The 23,861-nt window shown below is 42.8% G+C and overlaps 1 protein-coding gene across 2 annotated transcripts in view; it reads left to right on the top strand.

Moving 5' to 3' along the window:
- Positions 1-23,861, top strand: part of LOC111227641 (plectin-like) — a 111,414-nt gene that overhangs the window by 34,889 nt on the left and 52,664 nt on the right. Inside the window, exon 1 of one of the 2 annotated variants that reach the window (XM_022753228.1) lies at positions 22,583-22,656. The exons of the other annotated variant lie outside the window; for it this stretch is intronic. Within the exon in view, the coding sequence (XP_022608949.1) occupies positions 22,641-22,656 (16 nt within the window). The 5' untranslated portion in view covers positions 22,583-22,640. Of the gene's footprint in view, positions 1-22,582; positions 22,657-23,861 lie in introns of those variants that run through there. 2 annotated transcript variants of the gene reach the window in all.

The raw sequence follows: 23,861 nt of genomic DNA on the forward strand, positions 1-23,861 counted from the left end.
GCTACTGAATAAATACTGTTCCAAGAAGACATTTTCACTTAAAATAAAATAATGCTCGCTTGGCACATCACGTCCTTGACACGTTGACAATTGCGCTAACCGGTAGTAAACTGTCCACTCAGGAAATGTGACGGTGACGGGATGTTCCAGAGGAGAGACCGACTGCTCTGTCGGGCCGCTTCCTCTCACATCCTGTTGTTCTCTGTTTTTATATTTTGTTCATCTTCACAAGCATAAAAAATGACATGTGATTCTGGCAGCAGTTGTTATCACATGTCAGTTACCATCAGAGTTGCACAAAGTAACTACGCACTTTGCTGCAACAAGTGGAAGACAAGCTCTCAAGTGAACTTTTGAAAATGAGTTCCCTAGAACTGATGTAACAGTAAGTACTGTCGGTAAAGGGTGGAGTGCTTGACAACTTTCTGCTGTTTTAGGGCATAATTTAAAAAAACCCAAAAGTATTTCTCTTCACTTTTGTTTGTCACTTCTTGTGCACCAATTTCCTGCCAGTAACCATACCATCATATACCAGGAATCTGTGTTTTTTCATACTCATAGGATTGGGTCATTGATTAGTCAAATAGCAGAAAATGAATCTGCTACACTTTAGACTGTATATCTGTTAATTGTTTGTCAGCTGTTTCGAATAAAAAAGAACAAAAATCAGCCTCTTTAATGTAAATACATGGAAGTCCTATTTGATAAAGAAAAGAAGACGTCAAAGGAAGACGTCAGCATTTAAAATGAGCAGCAGCATGTGAAACGTAAATTCATAAAACCTGCCCACTAAAAGGTTATTATCTTCCCCATAACATAATAATAATTCACCCGATGTCACATATTTACCATAAAAATTCACCATAAACACTCACATAAGCAGTGACAGTCAGCTGTTGAAAACCATACCAAAAGTTAGACAGCTACTATTTTAGAACAGGATATTTCTCAGATCACCAGTGTCATAAGGTGATGATTTAGCACAGTGTTGGTTACACACGAGAAACACTAGCAGGGATAATGCTGGGTAGCTGGGAATCATATGCCGCTTCCATGCACAGGTTCTTATGAGGGGTCTGTCCTGCACAGTAGCAGAGCGACGTGGGTGGTAAGTGTCGAGGGCAGAGTGGAGCGACCCCGTTTTAAAGGACGGCTGTAAAGTTTGGGCTTTTCATCTGAAATAGTCGAGTCACTGAGGAGGTCTGGAAGCTAACAGTGTTGTTTGTCTGGTACTTTAACGGATCAGACTGTGTTTACTGTGGTGAGCCTCAAGCTGTTTACTCACTTGAGCATATTAAAAACAATTTGTCGTCTAGATTTTATGATTGTGAAAGAGAAAAGAGACAGAAAAGTCCAACACAATTCACCTAGCAGTTGAGTAGAGGGTGTTTGGGAACAGTTCTCCAAACAACTAAATACTAACATTTTACAGTGTTATAAAGTATTATATTTGTGTATTATTATTGTTGATACATAAACATATAAGCATCATTTTAATGTTGTAGCTGGTGCTAATTTTAAAAGCTTTACATTCTGCTGGGTAGTTTAATCAGTAATATATTTTATATATTCATCATATGTTCTGTATATAAAATCTGCATGGTCCACAGTAGCTCCAGCTGTTAGATAAAGTTAAATGTAGTGGAATAAAAAGTAAAATATTAGAATGAGTAGATGTGTAAAGAAGCCAAAAATGGAGTAAATGGACTTAGTTACAGTCCACCTCTGCTGTTCTCCCTCTATATTTATAACTAGCCTCTGTCTGATAAAATTAGATTTAAAATAGCTCTGAGTGTCATGATTGTACCCCTCATAGTATCTGTTCTCAGTAACTTGCTAACTTGCCTCTTCGCAGTTTGTCCAGTAGATGGCGATATTAGCCAGTTAGCACGAGTTTCCCTCTTGATGTGTCACTCTGATCTCTCTTCCTCAGTCTTCTGTGCAACAGGATTCACACGATCCAGATGCCCTCTTAGTTCGCTGCAGACATGAGTTCAGAGGAGATAAAGCTGAAGCATGATAATGTAATTCAGCTCTTTGTAAGACAGCTATTAAAACACCAGGGTGATCCAGCATGTGGAGGGAAAAATGCACCCATTAGATTGAAGTGTTTGCACGTGTCAGAGGCCATATTCATTCTTGCCGTGCTTCGCTAATGCAATGCACATGGGAGGCCGTTTTATCTTTGTCTCTGCGGTTTGCTGATTAATCAATAACTGATGTGTCTGATAGATTTACTGAACTGTAAATGTGAATAAATTTTACCCATCTACATCTCCTACACACTGTTATGACTATTATATTTTGTTTTAGTGTAGCTTACTAATATTTTTTATTTCCCACAGCACTGATCATACTAATGCTCTGTGTCTCTCTGTCTTTGTCTTTCAGGTGAGTGTCCCTTCTTGTCAGAGGATGGTCCAGAACATCTGAAGCTCAAAACCAATAAGTACTGATTAAATTAACGCAAAGGGAAAATCATGGGAATGCAATTACACACAGGAAACACGCATAGAGTTACTCAGAGAGACCAATGGGAAGACATTTGTGATGCTTGTTCCTTGGCTTGGTTCCTTCCTTTTTGTTTTTTGTTTTTTCTTTTCTTTTGTGTTTGTCTGTTGCATGAATTAAAGCCTTTATGTCTCCGGGGGGGTTTGACGGGCTTTTATCACAATGCTTAAAATTCCACATATGTCTTAATGACATGGTTGTTTGACTAGTTCAGCGATGGATATGCTGCAACACACTGATACATTTACTTCAGGACAGGTTTTATGCTGTCTTGAATGATTCACAGTTTTCATGAATGTGAAGGGCTGGGTCAAGACCTGCCCTCACAGGCCATCCTTTTCCTCTGAAGTACATCTGGAATGTTTTACACCCAGTATTATAAACACGGAGGGGCTGTAACACCTGGGTGTAGCCTGACCCCCCGTAACAGAGCAGGTCGCTTCACTGCTTTGCTTTAGGTGTAAGGTGAGTAGTGGGAAGGATGGTCTGTTTAGTGAAAGTCCACTGTCCATCTCAGTCTTGTTTACGGAGTCTGTTGGCCTCTGTTAAGGGTCTGCTCATGTCCATATCTGCTGTAAATGTAAATAGAAAATAATAAGAGGTAAAATACAGTTAGTGAAACGAGTGTGGGTGTGTGATTGAAGGACAGCCGGGGGAGGGGCAAACAATGGCGTTTCAGTTATTCTGAACTTCACTCACAAAGCAAAAATGTCAAGAACGTGTGTATGTGTGTGTGTGTGTGTGTTTGTGTGTGTGTGTGTGTGTGTGTGTGTGTGGTCAACTCGCGTCAATACAGGAGCAAAAATGTGTCTCCACATATGAGCACCTTTTTTGCTGGTGCTGTTTGGATTGGGGGGGGTGACGTTGTAATAGTACACATAAGTTTCCTCCGCAGCTTTTGTGTGCGTTCTGGTGCTCAATGGTTCACATTTCATCACCTGAGGGTGAGTAATTACTCATGCAGAGACCCGGCCACACCTCACATGGGTGCTCTGGCAGCTCTACAAAGCGAGGTAGTTCATTGTCACAGATAATTAAAGCGGGTCACATTTCTTTTCCAAAGGACATACCAACATTTGATACTTGAATTATATGTAATTCACCTGCAGTGCGTTTCGAGGCAATAGCCGTTACTTGTTGCAGGCTTTACTTTTACCACAAGAGTGTACTGTTCATGCAGTTTTCCTCTGTGAAAGGGAATTGTGGGAATTGTGAAAGCAGCACAACTGGCCCCACACCTTTTAGCAGCACATTAATTGGCGGATTCTTTACAGTAAACTCTTTAAAAGCCCATAGTGTGGTTTTGTGTCTAAGACTGCACCGTGAGAGGAGGCTGTAAAAACATTAAGCGATTCTCAGAGTTGTCAGGGGAGTAACCTGAGAGGCTGTTGACTGCAGTTACTCTGCTGTTTTGTCCCCACAGGGGCCACACGCCCTTAAAGACAAACTGTTAACATTTCTTTCTATGATTGTTGCCTCTCTTGGATTTCATAAAGGAGTGTTTTTTTTTTGGTTTTTTTTGTGCATGCAGTCAACGTGTGGTATCTGAATCCACTGTATTGTTCAATACTGGAGCCGGTCCTGCTCACTGGTTTTTTATTACATTTCAGGGAAGGGAAGCCTGCCCATTGTTTGGATTGTTATCCTGTCTTTAAAGCTGGAGTTTTAGTAGTAGGTGTCACACTGGAAAACAGGATGTGGAGCCAGTCCAGTCATGCTGATAAGAACAAGTAAAGAGGAAAGTGAAATGCCATCTCCTGCAGCACTGAGGACACTTGAATTGTGGGTGGGGTGGTCCACGAATAGCCTATATAAAATAAGATAAGCTGATAAGTAAAAATTTCTAACAAGCTAAGGCAAAGGGACGCTTATCGTGAGGTTTAGTGTAGGTGTTTATTATTGCTTCCGCTGTATTGTAATTCAGTCATGTGCCTTTATAGTGATGGCCTGATATTTATGGTTCGTTATTTCCCAGCATTCATGTCTTGGACTCTATCACGTCTCATCATTGTAAAAAAAAAAAAGAAAAAAGAAAAAAGAAAAAAAGCAAGAACCCCATGGGCACAACAATGCAAAGTAATCAATTCTCATATCCTACTCCACCCAAGCTCTCTACCTGCGTAATTAGATATTGTTATTGTTGTTGAGTCACAGGCAGATTAGTTGGCTGTGGGTTACATTTATTTATTTATTTTTCTCACATTGTGGCATGAAAGGACATGTTGGGTACATGTCGTCGTGTCTTTTCGGCGCTCCGCTGCAGAGGAGCTGTGATCCCAGACAAACAGAGCATTCCTGAAGTTCTGTAATGTCACAGTATCCATAAAAACGCTTGTTTAGGCAGTAAGTCCATCACATATCAAGTGTTATTTCTGCAGATGGATCGTTGCTCTCTCCTCTGTTGAGGCTGTCTGAATCTAACTGACTTCACACCTTTCTGTTATGCAGCTGGGGCGGTGCTGCGTCCTCGTCACGTCGTCCCTTACTGCCACAGCTGTTGTGTTTCTTTCCTACATTATAGAGTTACATGAGCCCTCTTGTGGGTGGTTCAGCTCAGTGAAAGCCAGTAGAAGAAAGTTTGACAATTAATAGTGATGGTGAGTCGACGCTGTCTGTGACTTGATTTTAAAGCTGTGGCAGGATAGGCATTTTCTTTTCCTCGGCCTCAATAACTTAAATAAGTTTACTGCAAGTCTGTCTGCAGTGAAAGGAGCAGCTCGTGCAGTCATTTTTTCTCTCTCCGCTCTGAGGAAAGAAAGAATGCAACTGATTCATTCTCTCCAGATGGAGGGATTTTATGGGAGTGATGATAATAAATCACCTCCCCGTGTCTCTGTGTGGGAGCATATATGTGTGTTTGTGCATGAGGAGGCACCTGTATTGTGTTTGTCCGTATTTTATTGGTGGCCGATCGTCAGGATGCCTATCTAAAAATAAAGCTCTGCCTCTTCAGGTTACAATACAAATCCGTACACTGTGGCAGCCAGTCAGGAAGTCAGAGTCTAGATCCTGTGTCCAGTTTTGTTCTTTTGATAGCTGGTTGCCCATGGCAGCAACAGCAGCAGAAGCAGCAAGCCCACGTTCCCCGGGACCTCAACCGTGGACGGCACATGGTATTTGCTAACCTGTGGGCTGTGTTGCTACAGCAACCAAAGCCCAGCATGGCCACACCCATGTGAGGTTAGCAGACGCTGACTCATGGAGCAAATATTCAAACGATTTTTTTTTTTTTTTTCTTTTGTTTGAATGATTCGACTTTGTTTCATTGTTTGGGACATTTTTTTTTTTCATAGTGGGACACTATCTTTACCAGATGTCTGCTTTTTCACACAATCAGGGTCTGAGGGAGGAATGAATGAGCTTGTCCTCTCATAGCAGGCTGAGGGTGGCACAAACATGCTGGTGCCTTTTGGCTGGCATTACCACACCTGGCACACCCTACGGCCATTTTACACCATCCTCACCCACCACACTGCAGCTCCATTTTGTGAGGGTCCATTGAAGCATTATTTATAATTACCGATACTGAAAGGAGGTTCACAATGTTTCAAGTTCTTCTTCAGACAATACTCACATGGCCACATCTGAATTGAATGAGTTTCTGATCCACAGTCCTCAAAATGTAATTTGAAGTTTAGCTGAAGCTCATATGAGGCTTTAACAGTCTGAGTTGGCAAATAAAGTGTGTCTCTACAGGTATTCTTTGAGGACATAATTTCTATTTTGCTTTCCCTGCTGTTTGTCATGGCTGGGTGGAGAAAAAGACTAACTTTGGGAGATACTCGATTTATTAATCTAACTCAGGCTGTGTGAATTTTCATTTACTCAGGTTTTAAGAGAAAAATGTGTCATCTGCGGAGTCAGTGTGTCAGAGCTAATTGGCCTTTTTTTTTTTTTTTTTGAAAATCCTCACTTAATTATCTCGTCATGTTTGTCAAGCCTCCCTCAGTCAAGGATCAGTGCAGGGACCGGAGTGTAGTTCTGACACAGCCGTCGACATTTATTGAAAACATGATTATGTTTTGACAGGTTCACCTCCCTCAACTTACCTGCGATCCGACAGCTCTTTGCAATGCGGTTCCACCTGCTGGTGGTTTGAACAACGAGAGAGAATTTGCATTTTCGCTCTGCGTGTTTGGACTGTTTCTCCTTTGGTTGGCTAATATCTGACTCCAGTTCTAAGATTAACTCACTTGCCTTTTATCGAGTTACAAAAGGCTTAATTGCTCCCCACAAACCAAGGAATAAGTATGCAAGAGACAAAACCTGACTTGTTGTTGAGGGGTGTATTTTGGACGCCTTGATAGTGCCTTTTGTTATCTGTCTGTCTCTGTCTCTGTCTACTTTTTCTTGTCTTCCCTTTTTTTTTTGTCCAGTGTCCACTCTTCATCTTAATCTGTGTGGCTGTAATTTGTGAGGTTTCTCGGAACAAGGCGTCCAGTGTGTATCTCCGTGTTGTCTGGAATAAAGCGTGGGCGCCCTCAGATGTATGGGACATGGGGCAGGGTATCCAGGGCAGCGGAGAGGATGTGTCCAGCCTGGCAAGGCACTCAGATTTATAGTGTAGATGTTCCTCTGCATTTATGGGCCAGAGATGAAAAGATTCCCTTGTTCTTTTTTTTTTTTCTTTTTCTCACAAACACCCTCCCTACCCTGAATGTACCCCTCCACCACCCATTCCTTCTCTCTTTTAGCCCCATCTTGCATGCCATGTTGATCTGCTGGTCAGGCAGTGGGTCTCACAAGGGTGAAAAGAAAAGAAGCAGTGTGGTTTTGACTGAAAGCAGAAAGAAGGTGTTGTGTTTTGTTGGAGGTGCTGAGGCCTGTGTATAATATGTCTGATCAAAGCAGCATGGACAGAGGAGATCCCATTGGAGATCGGTTCTGGCTCAGCCCACGAAAAGGTAAGTGACTCAAGACTGAGGCAGGATACGGTGAGGGGATGATTCTCAGCATTGGTCGGATATAAGTTTATGTCACGGAGAGGTGTGGCCACTTACAGACAGCAGCTCATTTTTTTTTTTCTCATTTTGGACTACAGAGAGTTAAATAGGGAGTTGAGCATGTCATTGATCTTTCTTATGCAATTACACTTAGCGCCTAAATGGTGCAATACATCTCTTGCATGCTGATTCTGATCCCTGGCTGCCGTTTAGCTGAGCTGGCATTCAGCTCTCACAGGAGAAAGAACAAGAGAGTCGAGGGCTGTTTCAAATTTTCTGTCCAGATCTCACTGCTGGAACTTGTTTACAGCACAAAGCGGTTTTGTAGTCACTGCCTGTTTGCAGAATTCAGTTTTACATCAGAGTGGAAAGAACATACTCTGCTTTGCATATAGTATGCTGCCGGAGGAAATAGTACCCTGTTCACAAAGTGCTGGATAATAGATGTGAAAAGTTGGAGTGATGAATACTTTGGCATCCTCGTCATCAGTTCCAGGGAAAGTTCCCATTGATATCCATGTTTGATGCTTTAGTGTTGGATACGGCAAATCTGTCACATTACTGCGCCTGCTTTCAGTCTGGCCCCATTTGCCCCCTCCTGGATGGGCTCCTGTCCAAGTCTGAGAGGCTGTAGGGGGCGTCGTAAGGTTGGACACATAGAGACTCCACAGCTAACCCATGACAGAAAGCTTGTTAGAGTGACAGTAAGTAAGAATGAAGGGGACTTGGCAAACTCTTTGGGTTCTCCTGCTTATTTTTGGTCGGTATAAGGAGGGCATAATCTGTGACTTCATTTCTTTCCACTCTGGAAAAGGAGAAGTCAGTGTGATCCGTGACTCCTGGATTTGAGAACACAAGCAAGGCCTGTCATTTTTACCTCAAGCACACATCAGTTTATAGATTTTCCATGTGCATTTATGCTTATATTGGTGAGACAAAAGCCAAGAGCTGGCTTTTCTTACTCTACCCACACAGTAGGCTGTTCTGCTTGTGACGTCAGCGCAGTTTTATATTGCTGAAGTCTTCCTCTAAAATATACTCTGAGTCTTTGCTGAATTTTTCTTTCACTTTTACACAGTTACACAAACTTTATTTTACAAAACAATGGTCATCTTGCTCCACAGTTGCTTTTAACAAGCATTATATAACTCCAAATACATTTACGAGGCAAAAAAAGTTTGGGTTGGCAAAGCAGCAGGAACAGTTCCCATAGTGTGTTGATTGATTTCAGAACTTTACTTTGTGTATTGTTCTTGCTCCTCAGCAGAGGAAAAAAAAAAAAAAATCTCCCTCTTTCTACCGTAATTTGCCCCTTGCTGCCTCTGTTATCCAAGAACAGTTGATTATTTATTTTTGCAGCAGTGTGAGGAATGCCAAAGACACCTCTCACTCTCCCTCTCTGCTCACTAGCTCCTAACACACAGTACCTCTTTGTCTGCAGCCAATTTGTGGTTAAGCACACTTCTGTGGGTTTGAGTTTGGTGGTACAGTTTACAACATATGAGTTTTTTTTTCTTCTTCTAGCCACCCCTGAAACGTATCTCTGGTCTTTCTGTCTCTGCATAGAACACGTAGTTCCCTTCATGTCACCAATCGTTAACCCCACAAGATCATCCCGATTATACCCAGATTCACCAAGGACCAGTCGGCACAAGAGGTTAATCCTCGCAGCTTCGTCCTTCTTGCATTTCAAAGGCCACTTTCTCTCTCTGTTCAAGCACTAATTGACACCGTTCTTCATGCTGACCCATACAAATATCAGTCAAGGTTGTCTTAAGGTTTCTATGAGGGTGGGATTAGGGCCTCAAATGTGTCAGTCAGCATAGAGAATAGTTCAAATAGTCAAGTCAACAAGGCCTTGAATTCGGTTAAGAAACTGCTACACAATCATTTGCCATGTCCTGTGCAAATTTTTGTGAATAAATGCGTAAAAATATAAGAAAAAATATCACAAACTTTGCACATTTTGAACTAAAGGCTAACATTAGCATGCTAACAGGTTCACAATAACAATTCTAACATGTTTAGGTACAATGTTTACCATGATAACCCTCTTTGTTTGAAGCTGATGGGAATTAGATTTGCAGGTATTTAGTGATGAACCAAATTTTTTAGCAAGTTGAATTCTTGACCTGATGATGGTGTTGGATGAAAAGTTATGTAAAGTTAGATATTGTGGTGATCAGACTGATTATAATATATCCTGAAGGGAACACGTTTCAGGTTAATCCATCCAATAGTGATCAAGCTATTTCACTTAAAGCCAAAGACAGCCTCAACCTGTGGGGGTGCAAGAGGAAAAAGAAGGGGAATGGCAAATTCATTAGGTTTTACCCTCTGGGCACCTTGAATGTCTAGAACAGATTTCATGTCAATTCACCCAACAGTTATATATTATATACTGACATTTCACTCTAAACCAAAATAGTTTAAAGTGAAATTTATATCCCTCAGCCAACCTGCTGGTGGTGCTAGTTACCTGAGAACCAAAGTCAGACTTCGTCCTCTGGGGACCATGAATATCTGCACAAAATCCATCCAACTGTTGATGAGATATTTCAGTTTGGACCAAAAGTGGTGGACCAGCACGATAGACCACTAGCATTGCTGCAAAATTGCAATTAAGATAAATTTTCACATTTTGGTTCAGTTATGACATGTGTGTTGTCATGATCAAAACATGCAGATATTTGATATCAGTAAAAATTAGGATTATTTTTTGTATAATGTTAAAGCAAAGAGAGAAGATGTGAGTCCTCTGCCTTCAAATAAATATTTCTATATACACACCATAGTGCTCTTTTAGTCTATGGGGGCACTTTTTCACTAATTTACTGTATGTTTTTGTTTCACCATTTACATTTAAAAGTTACAAAAATTTCAAGAGTTTGTTAAATCATCATTTTCATTAATCAGTTAAAATTGAATACTCCGACAGCCTATAATTACTGTAGTGACAAGCCCGGCCTTCATATGAGGCAGTTTAGAGCAAACTCTAACTTTAGCACATTCCTGAGTTGGAGGTGTTTGTGCTTTAACATGCATCAGCTCTGTCAGGGGGCACAGCTGTCCCTGACTGGGGGGTCACCACTCAACTTACTAGGACGAGATCCACAAATAAAAAATAGGCTTATCATCCAGATATAAAGAGAGCCCTCGCACATTGCAGAATGATTTGTCACAGCTTCAAAAGTAAAAGCCATGAATTGGAATAGACTAAAGGCCACTATCCCTACTTGCCTTGCAAAGATCATCAAATCCCTCTCTGTCTATTTTATCCAATTTATTTTGCTTTCACACCAAAGAAACCTGTTTTCTTTTGTACTTTTCTTTTTTCTCCTTTTTTTTGTGGTTTAATTGTCTTGCACTAAATTTGTAACTTGCTCACATTACATGTGTCATTCATTAGGGGGGCCCATCACATGTTTGCACATTTGTTCGTTAGTTTTCAACATAGGTTTGACGTCACTGACTTCTTGTAATGCAAGCAAATACATTAGAGGGCAAGGAAGGCCCTGCTGACCTTTCCCTTCCCTGGAAGTGGCTGGAGTTGCTTGGATCTGATATCAGAATGGAGGGCACGTGTGCAGCACCAATAGACCACAGAGCAGAAGGCCTTTACAGTGGGCCAGTGGCCAGCTACCATCAGTTGGTGGTGACAAGTCTATTCTGGGGCTCTTGGAGGTCTGAAACTCTGAAGCAGAAGTGGGCTCCTAACCAGGAAACTATTCAGGCACTTCCCCATAGTCGTATTACTCCTTTATCTGCTTCAGTCAATCACATCATGCTGCTCTGTGGTTGGCTGCTACTATGTCTGTTTATACACTGAATAAAATTAGATTGCATTAGTTCTATAGTGAGTGTGCATCCCATTTCCCTCTGATAGTCTGTTTATTTTTAAGTTGCTAACACCACCTTAAACTTGCACACAACTACTGTAACCAGTGTGTCAGTGTGAAAAGCAGAAGCACAGGTTTGTCAGGCCCGGTCATACAGTATTTCTTGGGCATATTTCATCTTTGGATGGCTGAAGGGATTGGGCCTCGAGCCAGAGTAAGGGTCATTGTTGGAAGTTTGAAGTTCACTGAACACTTTGTGCATAAACAGTGCATGAAATCACATTGATATGCAGCCCAGAGAGCACAGGCACCATGCTTAGCGATGCAAATTACCCCAAATGAAATAGCTCTAGGCTAGAATTTTGAACACAGGCTTGATCAGCATATCACTGGGGCTTATTTGCGTAGTTTGCATTGTATTTGTTTTTTGTTTTTTTGTGTTTAGACAACTTCCTTATATGCTGTATAACCTCGTACCGAATGGGATGATCAATCAACTTGACGTGACTTCGACACACTTACTTAAGCCGAAGCTTTCAGATGTGCGCACGCACAAACAAAACCAGCTTATACTTGCTACCATCACCACCATTATTATCTGTGCTTCAATGTCAGGCAAACTGCAGCATGTCAATGATAAAACATTTTGTTTCGTAATACAAAGGAATGCCTCCTTGTACAGTGAACCTGAGAATTCCTTTGTTCCTCCTCTGGAAACTCCTCCCAGCCTTCAGTCTGAATCATTAACTTTACGCCACTAAAGATAATATAAGTTCATGAAGGATGAGCTTGTATGTTATAGGTGGAGCGCATACTGTCACAGCCTGGGGCATCACCGCTGGGTCTAAATACACAGATGTCAGTGAGCTGTTATGTGGAAGGAATTTTTTTGACAGCATAAGTGAAAGGTATTATTGAAGTTCAGTACACTACAGCCAAAAATACTGTCTGTTGTCGCTGAAGGATTTGAATTATTTTAATGTATTCGTATGTACGTATGTTTGTCACATATTGTTCGGATATTCAGATCAGATATTTATATATGATTTGCTTGATTGCTGATAAGAGTTTAAGAGCTTGACAATGTGCTAATAGTTTGTATCAGATCACAGTGTCTTTGCAAATGGTGCTCTGATAAATGACAGTGTAGTCCAGGTGTCCAGGACAACAGATTTATGGCCCGCCGCTCCACTGCAGCCCTGAAAGCGGATATGTGTCTTACTCAGAACTGGCTCACTTCATTTGACTGTTGCCATGGGGAAAAAAAAAGAAGAAAACAGTTTTCTGCCAGTGTTTGGATGTGTAATAGAAAGTGTGGTTTCAAACAGCAGCAGGGAGAATGCGTGGTTTCACTGCTGCCCATTCACCGCCAGTATAATTTCGCAACTAGATCACCGTGTTCCAGCGCTGGTCCGTCTGCTTGTTCTACACTCCTCTTTTCAATGAGATGAGTGAACATGTGCTCCTCTGCTCTGTCCAACAATGGTCAGTTTTCTTCCCAGTTTGGCTCTAACTGGCCTGGCCATGAGGGGACACTCTCACTGACACACTGAGAGACGAACAGGAGACAGATGTACAGAGGAGAAAAGTGATCTAGGATGGAAATCTGATATCATGTTCCTGGGAGTGCTGAAAAGGTTAGCTATAATGCACAGTTCTTTATATAGTTGTGCAAGAAAGAGTCTTGGTTCCCAGCTAAAGCGAGGAATGAAGCCCTAACGTTAGCTGTCTGGAGCAGCAACATGTCTTTATGGAGCTTTGCAGCCTGTTGCATCACTTTAATGAGCTGCAATGGGAAACACTGATTCGTTTATGTAGTTTCCCTCTCTTGCTGGCCTGGAGACCCTCCAAACAAACAGATATGAATAGAATAAAACTTAATATTAGCTCTGCCAGATATCAAACTACCAGTGTGTGAATTAAAGTGTCATGACAGTTTTGTCTTTCCATTTGCTATAAAAAGATTTGGAAATGTCTCTGTCTGTTAAACGGGAGCAAAATACATTCATGGTGGTTCATATATTTTCTCTTTCAAATGTCACCAGCCTTTACTTTAGACATTCAAACAAAGTGTGATATTATATCTGAAAACCACACCTTGCGCGTAGAGTAAAAGCTCTTCAGTGATACCCGATCGTGAAATGTGTAAAACAAGACACTTGTACTTGATAACCTACATGGATGCTCCGCGAGTCGAGACGCTCCAGGGCAGGATAGATGTACACCAACTGCTCAACTCTCCGTCTTATTACTAATCTCTGTTTAGAAGAGTCCATTATGGTGTGTGTGACACGCCAAAGGGTGTGTGTCAGCCAGTCATACTGTGTGTTTAGAGGTGTGTGTGTGTGTGTGTGTGTGTGTGTACATTATATAGGAGGCGTGTGCTCCCTTGTGTGGGTGGGCGTCTCCGTAAAAGTCGCAGAGCTACAGAACATGTGCTCAAACACACTTTGCCTCATTCATTTGACTTTGCGCCGTCTTTATTCCGATCAATTTATTGCAGTCATTTCTTTTTTCTGTGCTTCCTGCTGTAGTGTTTACTTTAGTGAGAATTTTTTTCCATGCCAGTTTTTCCCCTAAGAAATAGAGAGAGAAGGTAGGAGGAGCCGGACCGAGAAGTGTGCCTCTCTCTCTCTCTCTCTCTCACACTCTCTCACACACGCTGACTCTCTTCCATTCTGTCATTGCCATCTCGGCAGAACGGAGACTGTTCATTCCCAGCCACGCTGAACGTAGGGGGGACAGCAAACTTTTGACTTTGTTGAAGTCACAGAGGAATATTCTTTTTCTTCGACAGAACCAAAGGAGAAAACAAGAGGAAGAGAAAGTAAGAAACAAAGATTACAAGGATTTGTTCTTAAATTTTTTTTCTAATTGAATTGAGAAACACGTGACAGCCGGTCTTGCCACTGGATTCTTTCACGCAACGAGACAATTTGTTTTGTCTTCCTTTGATGTTGTGCATTTTAGTTTCACTACAGAGAGTATACTGACATAGAGCACAATGGTTGCTGGAATGCTGATGCCTCTGCGTGACCTGAGGGCCATCTATGAGGTCCTGTTTCGAGATGGTGTCATGGTGGCCAAGAAGGACAAGAGGCCTCAGATCAAGCACCCTGAGGTGCAAAGTGTGAGCAACCTACAAGTAATCCGTGCCATGGGGTCTCTGAAGTCCAGGGGCTACGTGACGGAGACATTTGCCTGGAGACATTTCTACTGGTACCTGACCAATGATGGCATTGTTTACCTGCGTGACTTCCTCCGACTTCCCCCTGAGATTGTTCCTGCATCCCTGCAGAGGGTGAGGAAGCCAGCCGCCACTCTAGCTATTGCCCACCGGGCTGCACGGGTCCAATCTGTGGAAGGTCCAACGTCTTATGTTCCCAAACCAGGACGCAGGGTTGAAGCAGAAAGCCAAGAGGCACTGGATGAGCGTCAAGGCTACCGCCATAAGATGATGGGCCCTGGGGAAAGAGAAAGCTACTCTGACAGGACCCCCAGGTTCAGGGGTCGTCCGCTGGCTGCAGAACCAGTCAGGCCAAAAGCATCATGGGAAGTGGAGGACCAGTCTCAGTCTCTGTTCAGGAAGGGGAACGACTTCAGAAGTGAATCAGCAGTGATGGAGGAGAGCAGGGTGAAAAGAATCTCTCGTCAGCAGCCTGATGTGAGCAGTGAGAGGCCAGTAAAAACATCACAGGAGAGAAGAGTGTTTGAGGTCCAAAGGGAGAAGGCTTCAGTTTCTGTCCCTGTTCAGACAGCAGCTTTGAAACAGGATGTATCGCAGACCACTCTGACATCAGTGTCCTCCAAAACAGCCCTACCATTAGCTGTGGTTGCTGTTGCTGAGGCTACAGGTGGTGCAACATCAAAGATGCCAGCTGAGCCTTCTGCTCCCAAAACAAATAAAGAGAAGCCCAAGATCGCTGATGAAAAAGCTTCCATGAAGTCAAGTGAAATGGTCACAAGCAAGACATCCACCACAGTGATTTCTGATGCTAAGGTCAAAGAAGAGAAGACAAAAAAGGTGATTGTGGAGACGGTTAAATCTGCAGTGGTGAAGACTACAGTTGAAACTACAATGGATAAAGTGAAGCCTCAGACAGTTACTATAAAGGCAACTGCTCAGGAAACCTCCAAACCTCTTACTGACACCGCCATCACCACACCTGTCATTCATAAAGATGTCAAGGAAGAAAAGGGCCAGAAAGCCAAGGTGAAAGAGGAATCAATTAAACCTGCAGAAGGGAAGACCCCAGCTGAATCAAAAATAGATCATGAGAAGGCCAAGAAAACTGCCAGAGTAACCGTTACTCAGGAGACCACCAAACCTCCACCTGACAGTGCCACCAGCGAGCCAGTATTGTCCACTAATGCAGTAAAGCAGATCTCCAAAGTTCAAGTGACTCAGGAGCCTATTGATGCAACACTAACCTCAGTGAATCTCTCGGCAAAGCCTAAAGCTGATGAAGTGCCTCTGAAAACTACAACACAGTCTTCAAAAATTGAAGTTACAACTACCGTTAAAACTACAGTAACAGAGATTATTATGAAACAGGAGAAGACTGACATGAAGGTGATTCCTCATGTCAAAAAAGATGACACAATAGTGGTGGAAGAGGCCCGTAAAGTGTCAGTACAGGATCCTGCCTTAGTGCAAAAAGACTCCTCACCCCAGGCCAGTCAAAATGTTGATGCCACAGAGGTGGTTCAGGAAACCAAACAAGTGGTTGAAGGAAGCTCTAAATCAAAAAGAAAGAAAAAGAAATCTCCAGGTGAGAAGAGTATCAATGCCGAGGAACCACCTGACTCAAAGGTGGACAAGGTCGCAGAAAATATCCCCCAAGCTGCTCCAGTGATTACCTCAGAACCTTTGACCGTGTCTACCAGTGTAAGGACTGAGGGGGCATCACCTGTAGAGAAAAATAAGACTGAAGCTAAAAACAATAAAGATAGGGAGCAAAAGAAAAACATCCCTAAAAAAACTGATGGGAAGACAAAGGAGGAAGTCCCTAAACAGACTGAGACTACTTCTCAAGTAGCCTCACTACCATTTGACAAGATCCCTACAGAGCCCCCGGTGGACCTTCCAGATAATGCACAAGTAAAAGAAAAGGTTGAGGATAGCAGTGTCAGCAAGATCACACAGGGACCATTATGCCCCAAGGGCGAGTTAAATGCTAAGTTGCCCCACATGGAGCCAGTGAAATCTGAGGCAATGCTTGTCAACAAAGTGGAAACAGTGACTGTGCAGAAAATAACTCAAGTGGAACTCATACAAGAAAGCTGCAAAGCTGAAAAGAAGAGCTCTGCACCACTGTCAGGATCTGAAAAACCCACAGATGAGACCAAATCCTCAATAAGCGCAGGGAAAGCTGCAGAGGAATCTTCAAAGGGCAAGAAGAAAGGGAAAGGGAAAAAACAGGCTAAGGCACCAGAAACAGAGACTATAAGCACAAAGCCTGTCCTTTTGCCTGAAGCAGAATTATTGCCATCCACTGACATTACATCACTGTCCAAGACCACAGTTAAAGACAGCCCTGTCACGGCCTCTGAACTGACAGAAACGAATGTTTCTGCAAAGATGACTCCCGAAAGAATGCGCAGTGAGGAAATCGGGCAGGCAGCAGCTGTGCTCTCTGAGGCCCAGGCAGACAAAGGGGAGGTGGAGCCAGCGCTGCTCTCTGCAGAAAAAATCAAGCGGGAGGTTCCGAAACCAAAAACATCCTCCACTGTGAGGGAAGCACCCGCAGCCGGAGAATTAGCGTCAGCAGCACCAGCAGTAACAGCAGAGGCAGCTGTAGCTCAGGCACTGGCCAGCCCCCTAGTCGAGCAAGAGGAGCCTCCCAGAGTTGCACAACATTTGGCCACTCAGGCAGCAGAGCGCAGCACAGAGAAAAGGCTCTCTGATTCTGAGGCCTTAAAGCACGAGGAAGAGAAGAAGAGGCACTACAAGGAGGACACACCCTCTGCTACTGCCACACCCGCAGACAAGCCTCACCTGGGTGACACCAGTGAGTCCGTAAGCCCTGACATAGACGAGGCCGCCATGAAGAGGAAAATTGTAGTGGTGGAAGAGATAGTTGAGGTGAAGCAGCTTGTTAGTCCAACTGGGGAGCAGTCATCTCCTCCACCTGCACAACCTGAAGTGGAAGGAGAGGAACTGGACCTGGATGTTCTGGAGGCGATCGCCATAGAGCGTGCACTTCTGGCAGGGGCTGCGGGGGCCACTGTGCAAGGAGCCTCACCTGAGGCAGACTGGGACCACTCACTGGAGGAGCCAGAGGAGAAGACTTGGCCCAACTTCATTGAAGGTTTGTTTGAATGCGTGCCACTTAACCTACTTCCTGCCTTGCTCTAGTCTCTGTGCGCATGTGATGTAATTGCTCTGGTATCTATCCCACCTTTCTTTGAAGTGTGGGAGGTCTTAGGTAGGGGATTTGATGACGGCTCTATTGATGCTCTTCCACATTACCATGAACTTCTTACTCCGAAGAACATTCCCATACTGTAATTGTCCCTGACGTCTTTTCCAAAGTATTATTTTGGGGTGATTTGATTACAGTTTATGGCTTAAAGTTACATGTTATAGAGCTCAGCCTCTATTTTGTGATGTGGACTAGAGTCAGTCTCTTTTTAGGAATAGATTCAATGAGATGGTGAGAAGAGTCCACTGAGATGTGGCTGTGATTTAATTATCTGCGTGTTAAAATAGATGAGGTATCAGTAACACTGTCATAACACACCCTGTATGTGTATTTGAGACACTGTCAGGTTTTGCACAGCCCAGTATGACATGGATTCCTCCTCCACAGATAGTTACAGGTGAAAGTTTAACTTCAAAACTGCATATAAAGTTTTACCGCAACTTTAAGTATAAAATAAAATCTTATCTGTAATTTCCTCTTCTGTTTACATGCATCAGTGGCTGTTATTATTCTGTGAAGCAGATTAAAACCCCAAAATCTTATGTTTTTTTCTGGGTGTGGAATTCCAGTTCTCTTGTAATAAATTGAGCTGTGCACACTGTTGCGATGAAAATGATAATCTCTGGAGCCACCTCAGAGTGTTTGCCAAATGAGATAAGGCGGACCTGCAGTCATTCCAACAAGGTGGGGCTGTTTTCTGAGATTCAGCCTCGCCTGCTCCCTGTAGAGATAGTTTTGCATGAGTTAAAGCCAGACTATGAGAGAGGGAGGTGTGGTGCTCTTGGGAGTATTTCTCCTCTTTGCTCCAGTAATACTGTGTTCCTGGCACTGGTTTATGTTCTGGGTTTTTTTTTTTTTTTTTTTTCCTGGTGTGCTTTTTCAGCCTGTCTTGTATGTGAGATAAGAATGCCCCTTGCATACCATTATGTAATGGTATAGGATATGGGAGTTATGTAGACAATGTGAGGACGGTGCTGTATGCCATCTTCCTTTGCTGGATCCAGACAAAAGTTGCCATGTGATGCTGTGGTTAGTTCTGCTGAAGTGAAACCCGCATTGCTCATATTAAATCATGATGCTGGAGCATATTCATGTGACTCCAGATTTTGGATGATGTCAAAATTTTCACAATGGGTAAAATAAGATGTTGTTTTGGCTACCGTGTTAATTTTTGTATCCCCAAGAGGGGGAATAGAAAGGGCTTCACATGGGCGTTGTCTGTTGGTGGGTGTGAGCAACGGACACAGAGTCAGGAAGTTGGAATAACTTACTCACGGCTCTATGGGTGTGTTTGTTTGGTTCCACACGTGACGGAAGATCTGGATTCAATTAGCAAAAATAAGTCCCTTTTGAAATTAGATAGAAATGGTATGACTCACCAATACAGTGAATAACATATGCAAGCCAAAATATCAGATATTTACACAGCGGTGCCATCAGAGGAGCACGGTGTTTGCTGACCCACTGCTGACATCTGCTGTCCACTAACTTCCATTGTCATCTGTCACATACACCAAACGCTACAAGCACAGATATAGATACTCAAAGAGGGGATTAGATAAAACTACAAGTAATACATACTCAAATCATCCTTTTGTTTATGAAGCTTTGCATCAGCCTGGCTGTGCACTGTTGCCGAAGCAAGTTTCCCTCTGATTTTACCTGAGATACGATGAGCAGTGTCTGATATGACTCACAGACACAGTGGTTTTAGAGCTGTTATCCCACCTAGTGCGGTATTCCTGGTATGTTAGCAATAGCTGTCAGCAGAGTCAGTTACACCCTCGGGACATAGTTGCAGTTAAGTACTACTTTTATGTAAGTGTACTTTTGTGCTGCTACAATTTCTCTCTTTTTTAAAAAAATTTTTTTTTATTGCATCAGTGATGTGGAAACCAGGAAGAAAAAAAGGATTTGAAAAACTTGTGCCACAAAAATGTTGCTTTCACAACAAGGGCTCCTTAAGCTGGTTTCGATTTCAAGGGAACACTTTGATTTTTCGTGTGGCACTTTTGATTTTCTGTTGAATGAAGGGTGCTGTATGTACTTCGACAAAAGCTGTGCAGTGAGCCCACTCGTATGAACTGGACACGGCTGAGTGGCTGTTTAAACTCTGCCCACACATGGCACCAGGGCCAATTAGACTAAATCGCATCCCAGACGTGCCACTGAGGTCCTCCGTGTTTTTTCATCTCTGAAATCCTGCCCGTGCATTCTTGTGTGATTGGTTAAATGAACAGCTACAGTGTGCTGAAGCTCTGTGCCTCTCATTATGGTGGCACATCATTTTTATGTTGTGACTCACTCGGACCGTTCCTCAAATCTGAGGGCTGGAATTATGAGTCTGACCTTTCTTTGAGTAGAAAAAGAAAAGAATGAGGGACATAATGAATGTTCAAAAGTCAGTCATTCTGTCTATCAGTAGATTGTGTTGTGAGTTGGCAGCTTAAGTCGAATCTGCTGCTTCTGTTTCTGCTGCTGGCCGCCAGTCATGTTTTGCTCAAACCAAAGCAAATGACCTTAGCTGCCGTGTCCTATCTTTTACTGCTGACTCCACTTGTGAAATCATTTCTAATTTGTCATGGTAAACGTCAGAACATATCAGCCTACATTTCACAATCCGAGATACAAACACACCGAGCAAACATTTTGACAAAGAGTTGTTGACACGAGAGTCTGAGCCAGTTCCGAAAACACAGAGTCAGAATGAAACTTGAGAATGGGACTGCAGCCTGTTGTCTTTACGTCTGTATCTGCCAAAAACTGTTTCTGAGACATTAATGATGGCCAGGATGACACAAATCATTTTGCTGTGGTGTACACAGTTTAACGAGCTACCAAAACAAAGTTTTAGTTGCCGGTTTGAACTGCCGGGTTGAGTGTTTGATATCAAATTTAATGGCAGTCTGTTGCAGCATAACGAGTAGAGGTTGGACAGTGGCGCAGAATGAGAAATCTGTCGTAGCAGTCTAATAGTTAACTCACTGTGAGCCAAACCCTGGAAACAGGGAGATCGATCACATGTGGAATATATTGAGGGTTTGGCTAAGATGGTTGTGACATTAGTCATTTCCCAGGCTGCATGTTGGGCTTTATTACAGGCGCTGACTAATACCACTTCAGGTCTGTGAGTTAGAGGAACAGTTTTTCACTTTTTAAGCCTCCACATTTACAGTATTCTGTAGGGTGCATTTGTACTTATTTTAAAGTTCACCCAAGTGTTTGACCTTTAAGTTTTGACTCTCACTTTATGCTGTGTTTTCTCAAGAGAGACCTCACCACCTGCTTAGTTTAAATAGAGGAGAGCAATGTTTACAAAATGGAAAACGGAGCTTCTGCACTATATGGGTATAGATTGAGACAAGAAGTATTTCCCTCTGGACACAAGCTTAGAATACCTTTCGGCCGTGTGCTCTAACATGAATGATGTGTGCATGAGGCGCCTGTTGAGTTCAGGAGTTCACAAAGGAACGCGAGGATGTTGATGGAGGTATTCCCTACGATCCTCTCTAAATCCCCATCATGGTTTCTCAGTATCGCTGATTTCATTTCATACACACGACATCCATCTGTACCATCCACGTTACATGAGACAAGACGACCCCCGGCTCTGCTCTCCAGACACAGAGTGGAAATTCTTTTTAGTATATCAGAGAAATGGAGCCAGTTGTCAGCGCTACAACTGACAAAGCCGTATACATATATTTAGATATTCTCTATATTTAGACACTGTTGTGCATCGCTGTGATCCCAAAAGCAACAGGGGATGAACATTGAAAGCCGCGGTCATGATCTCAGTCTGTCCATCATTAAACTTGAATTAGGTGACGGACATTTAGTGCGAGGCACTGTTTTAGTTCTTGCTTTTCATATTTACTCATTTTGTTGCTATTTCTGTCCACTTAATGTTCCTGCCAGTGTTTGTTTCCCATGATGCCACTGAACATATCCAGTTTAACTCATGTCATTTACATTTGAAGTATCTGACATTGTGTAACAATCTTATTATAATTGATGTGTCATGAGGGGAGCAGTAAAAGAAGATGAAATTTCTAGATCACCAAGAAGTAGAAGTGTGAAGATCAGCACCAAAGAAACTTAAAAAAAAAAGCAAAATCTTGGAATTGCAGAATTGTGTTTTCTAGATCACATTATGTCATATATTATAGTGTTTTATTATCATTTCATAAACCATGCTATAATTGAGATGTCTACTTTTGTAAGTGCTGACAACATTAGGTCCAAATGGTAGCTGTCATATGTTAATCACACTGTACCCCCGAGGACTCAGAGACATGATTCAATTCAATTCAAATGTACGAATCATAACAGAGGTTATCTCTGCTGAGGCCGTCTGCCTCGTCTGCTGGAAGATGTCGCGAATAGAGAAACAGATGATACAAGAAAAGCTCAGATCTGATTCCTGGCTGAGAGATGTGACTTAACATCACAGAATTAACCTGCCACCACCATCGTCAAAAAGAGTGAGAGAGGACGAGCGAGAGAGCTTGTGTTTGGGGGGGTTGTCTCTAGGGGGGCGAATGTAGCCAAGTGTCCCGCCAGAGCACTTCCATCAGTTTCTAACTGTGACACTGTGTGATCATCTGGCTCTTGTGGATATTTATAACCCTCAGTCAGCACCAGCCCTCTCCCCCTGGCCACCCACCCCTCTCTACCCTCTGAGCCCCTCACCCCTGCCCCCTTCCCCACGCTTGACGTGTCCTCCCTCCTCCCCTGGCCACGGGAGAGCAAGCTGACGGATCCAAGCAGCAGGCGCAGCCTGTCAAAATTCAACACAAGGGAGAAACAAGGCAGCTCAGAGCAAACAAACAGGAGCGTCTCCTGTCCTCTTCACTCCCCTTCTGTCCAGCTCTCTTCTTCTCCACCCTCGTCCTCCTCTTCCTCTCTGTACCGTCTCTTAGATGAAGATCATACCTGGTAGGTTCACAGAGTGGGGTTGCTGTGGTCTGTCTGCCTGTGTCTAACTGTGTTTGTCTGTCTGGCTGCTGCCTGTGTTTTTGGCAAACGCACCCTGTGAAGTCTTGTTGTGTTCCCAGTCTGTGCACACGACAGACGCACATGTAACAAACAGCAACCTTCAGCTACTGCAGCACAGATTGTGTTCCATATTTAAACCTGTCCACAATGTGACTGACCTGAATTATGATTGAGGTTGGCTGCCTGCTATGTTTTTCTTTATTTGATGGTATGTAGATAGAAAATGGGCGAGAGCAGTGGGGCAATGTTGACCCCCCCCTCCCTCTTGCCGCCTTTATGAGGTGTCTCTCCTGTGTGTCTGACAGGAATGTCAACAAGCAGGGACAAATTGTAAAGTAAAGTGTTAAGAGTGTATTTTATTCATTTATATTAGTTTACGCGTGTGTGAGAGACAGCCGTTTGTGTGTGTGTGTGTGTGGGGGCTATTTCAGATTGCCGTAAAACCACAACCACCTGCTATCGTTCTGTACAATCCCAGAGCTGAAGCGCTTGTTATTGTTGTGTCAAAAATAAAGAATGGACTTTTTAAAGTTTTGGTTTTTATTACCTTTTCATTGCTGGGTTATCAGCTGGTTGTGCTTTTTTTAATCTAATACAATAAATTGTATTCAATAGTCATAAGTCTGGAGAGTATTGTAATTACAAGGTAGACTGGAAGAAACAATGAGAACCAGGCTGGACTGGCCTAAAGACGTTAAGACCTCTTATTGCTTTTATGGATTTGACGCTTTTCTCCAGAAATGAGTTGTCTGCCAAGAATGCAGATAGCAAACTCATTGTAAGTGATAACACGAAGTGGCTGTTGTAATAAGGTCAAATGAGTCACAAAAGGTGCATTTGATAAGTAGTAAAACACAATGTAGTGCTTTTTCATCTCAATTGGAACTAAGAGATACTTAGAAAGAATAATAGTCAAGCAGAGATAACAGCTTGAGTTGGATTTGGAAAATGCTGATTTTTTCACTGTCTAGTTTTGTTTATTTGAACAAAAACTATATATTTTCTAATGTGAGAAACTATTTCAGTTGGGGCTGCGATGGTAAGAACTCCATTGCTCTCACTGTGTAGGGCAGGTGAGGAGAGGACTGTGTGGTCTATGTTATAGAGGTCTGAAAACAGCTGAACAATCAGCAGAAGCAGACAAG

The sequence above is a fragment of the Seriola dumerili genome, unplaced genomic scaffold (genome assembly GCF_002260705.1).
Source record: "Seriola dumerili isolate Sdu_G_001 unplaced genomic scaffold, Sdu_1.0 BDQW01000191.1, whole genome shotgun sequence".
Lineage (NCBI taxonomy): Eukaryota > Metazoa > Chordata > Actinopteri > Carangiformes > Carangidae > Seriola > Seriola dumerili.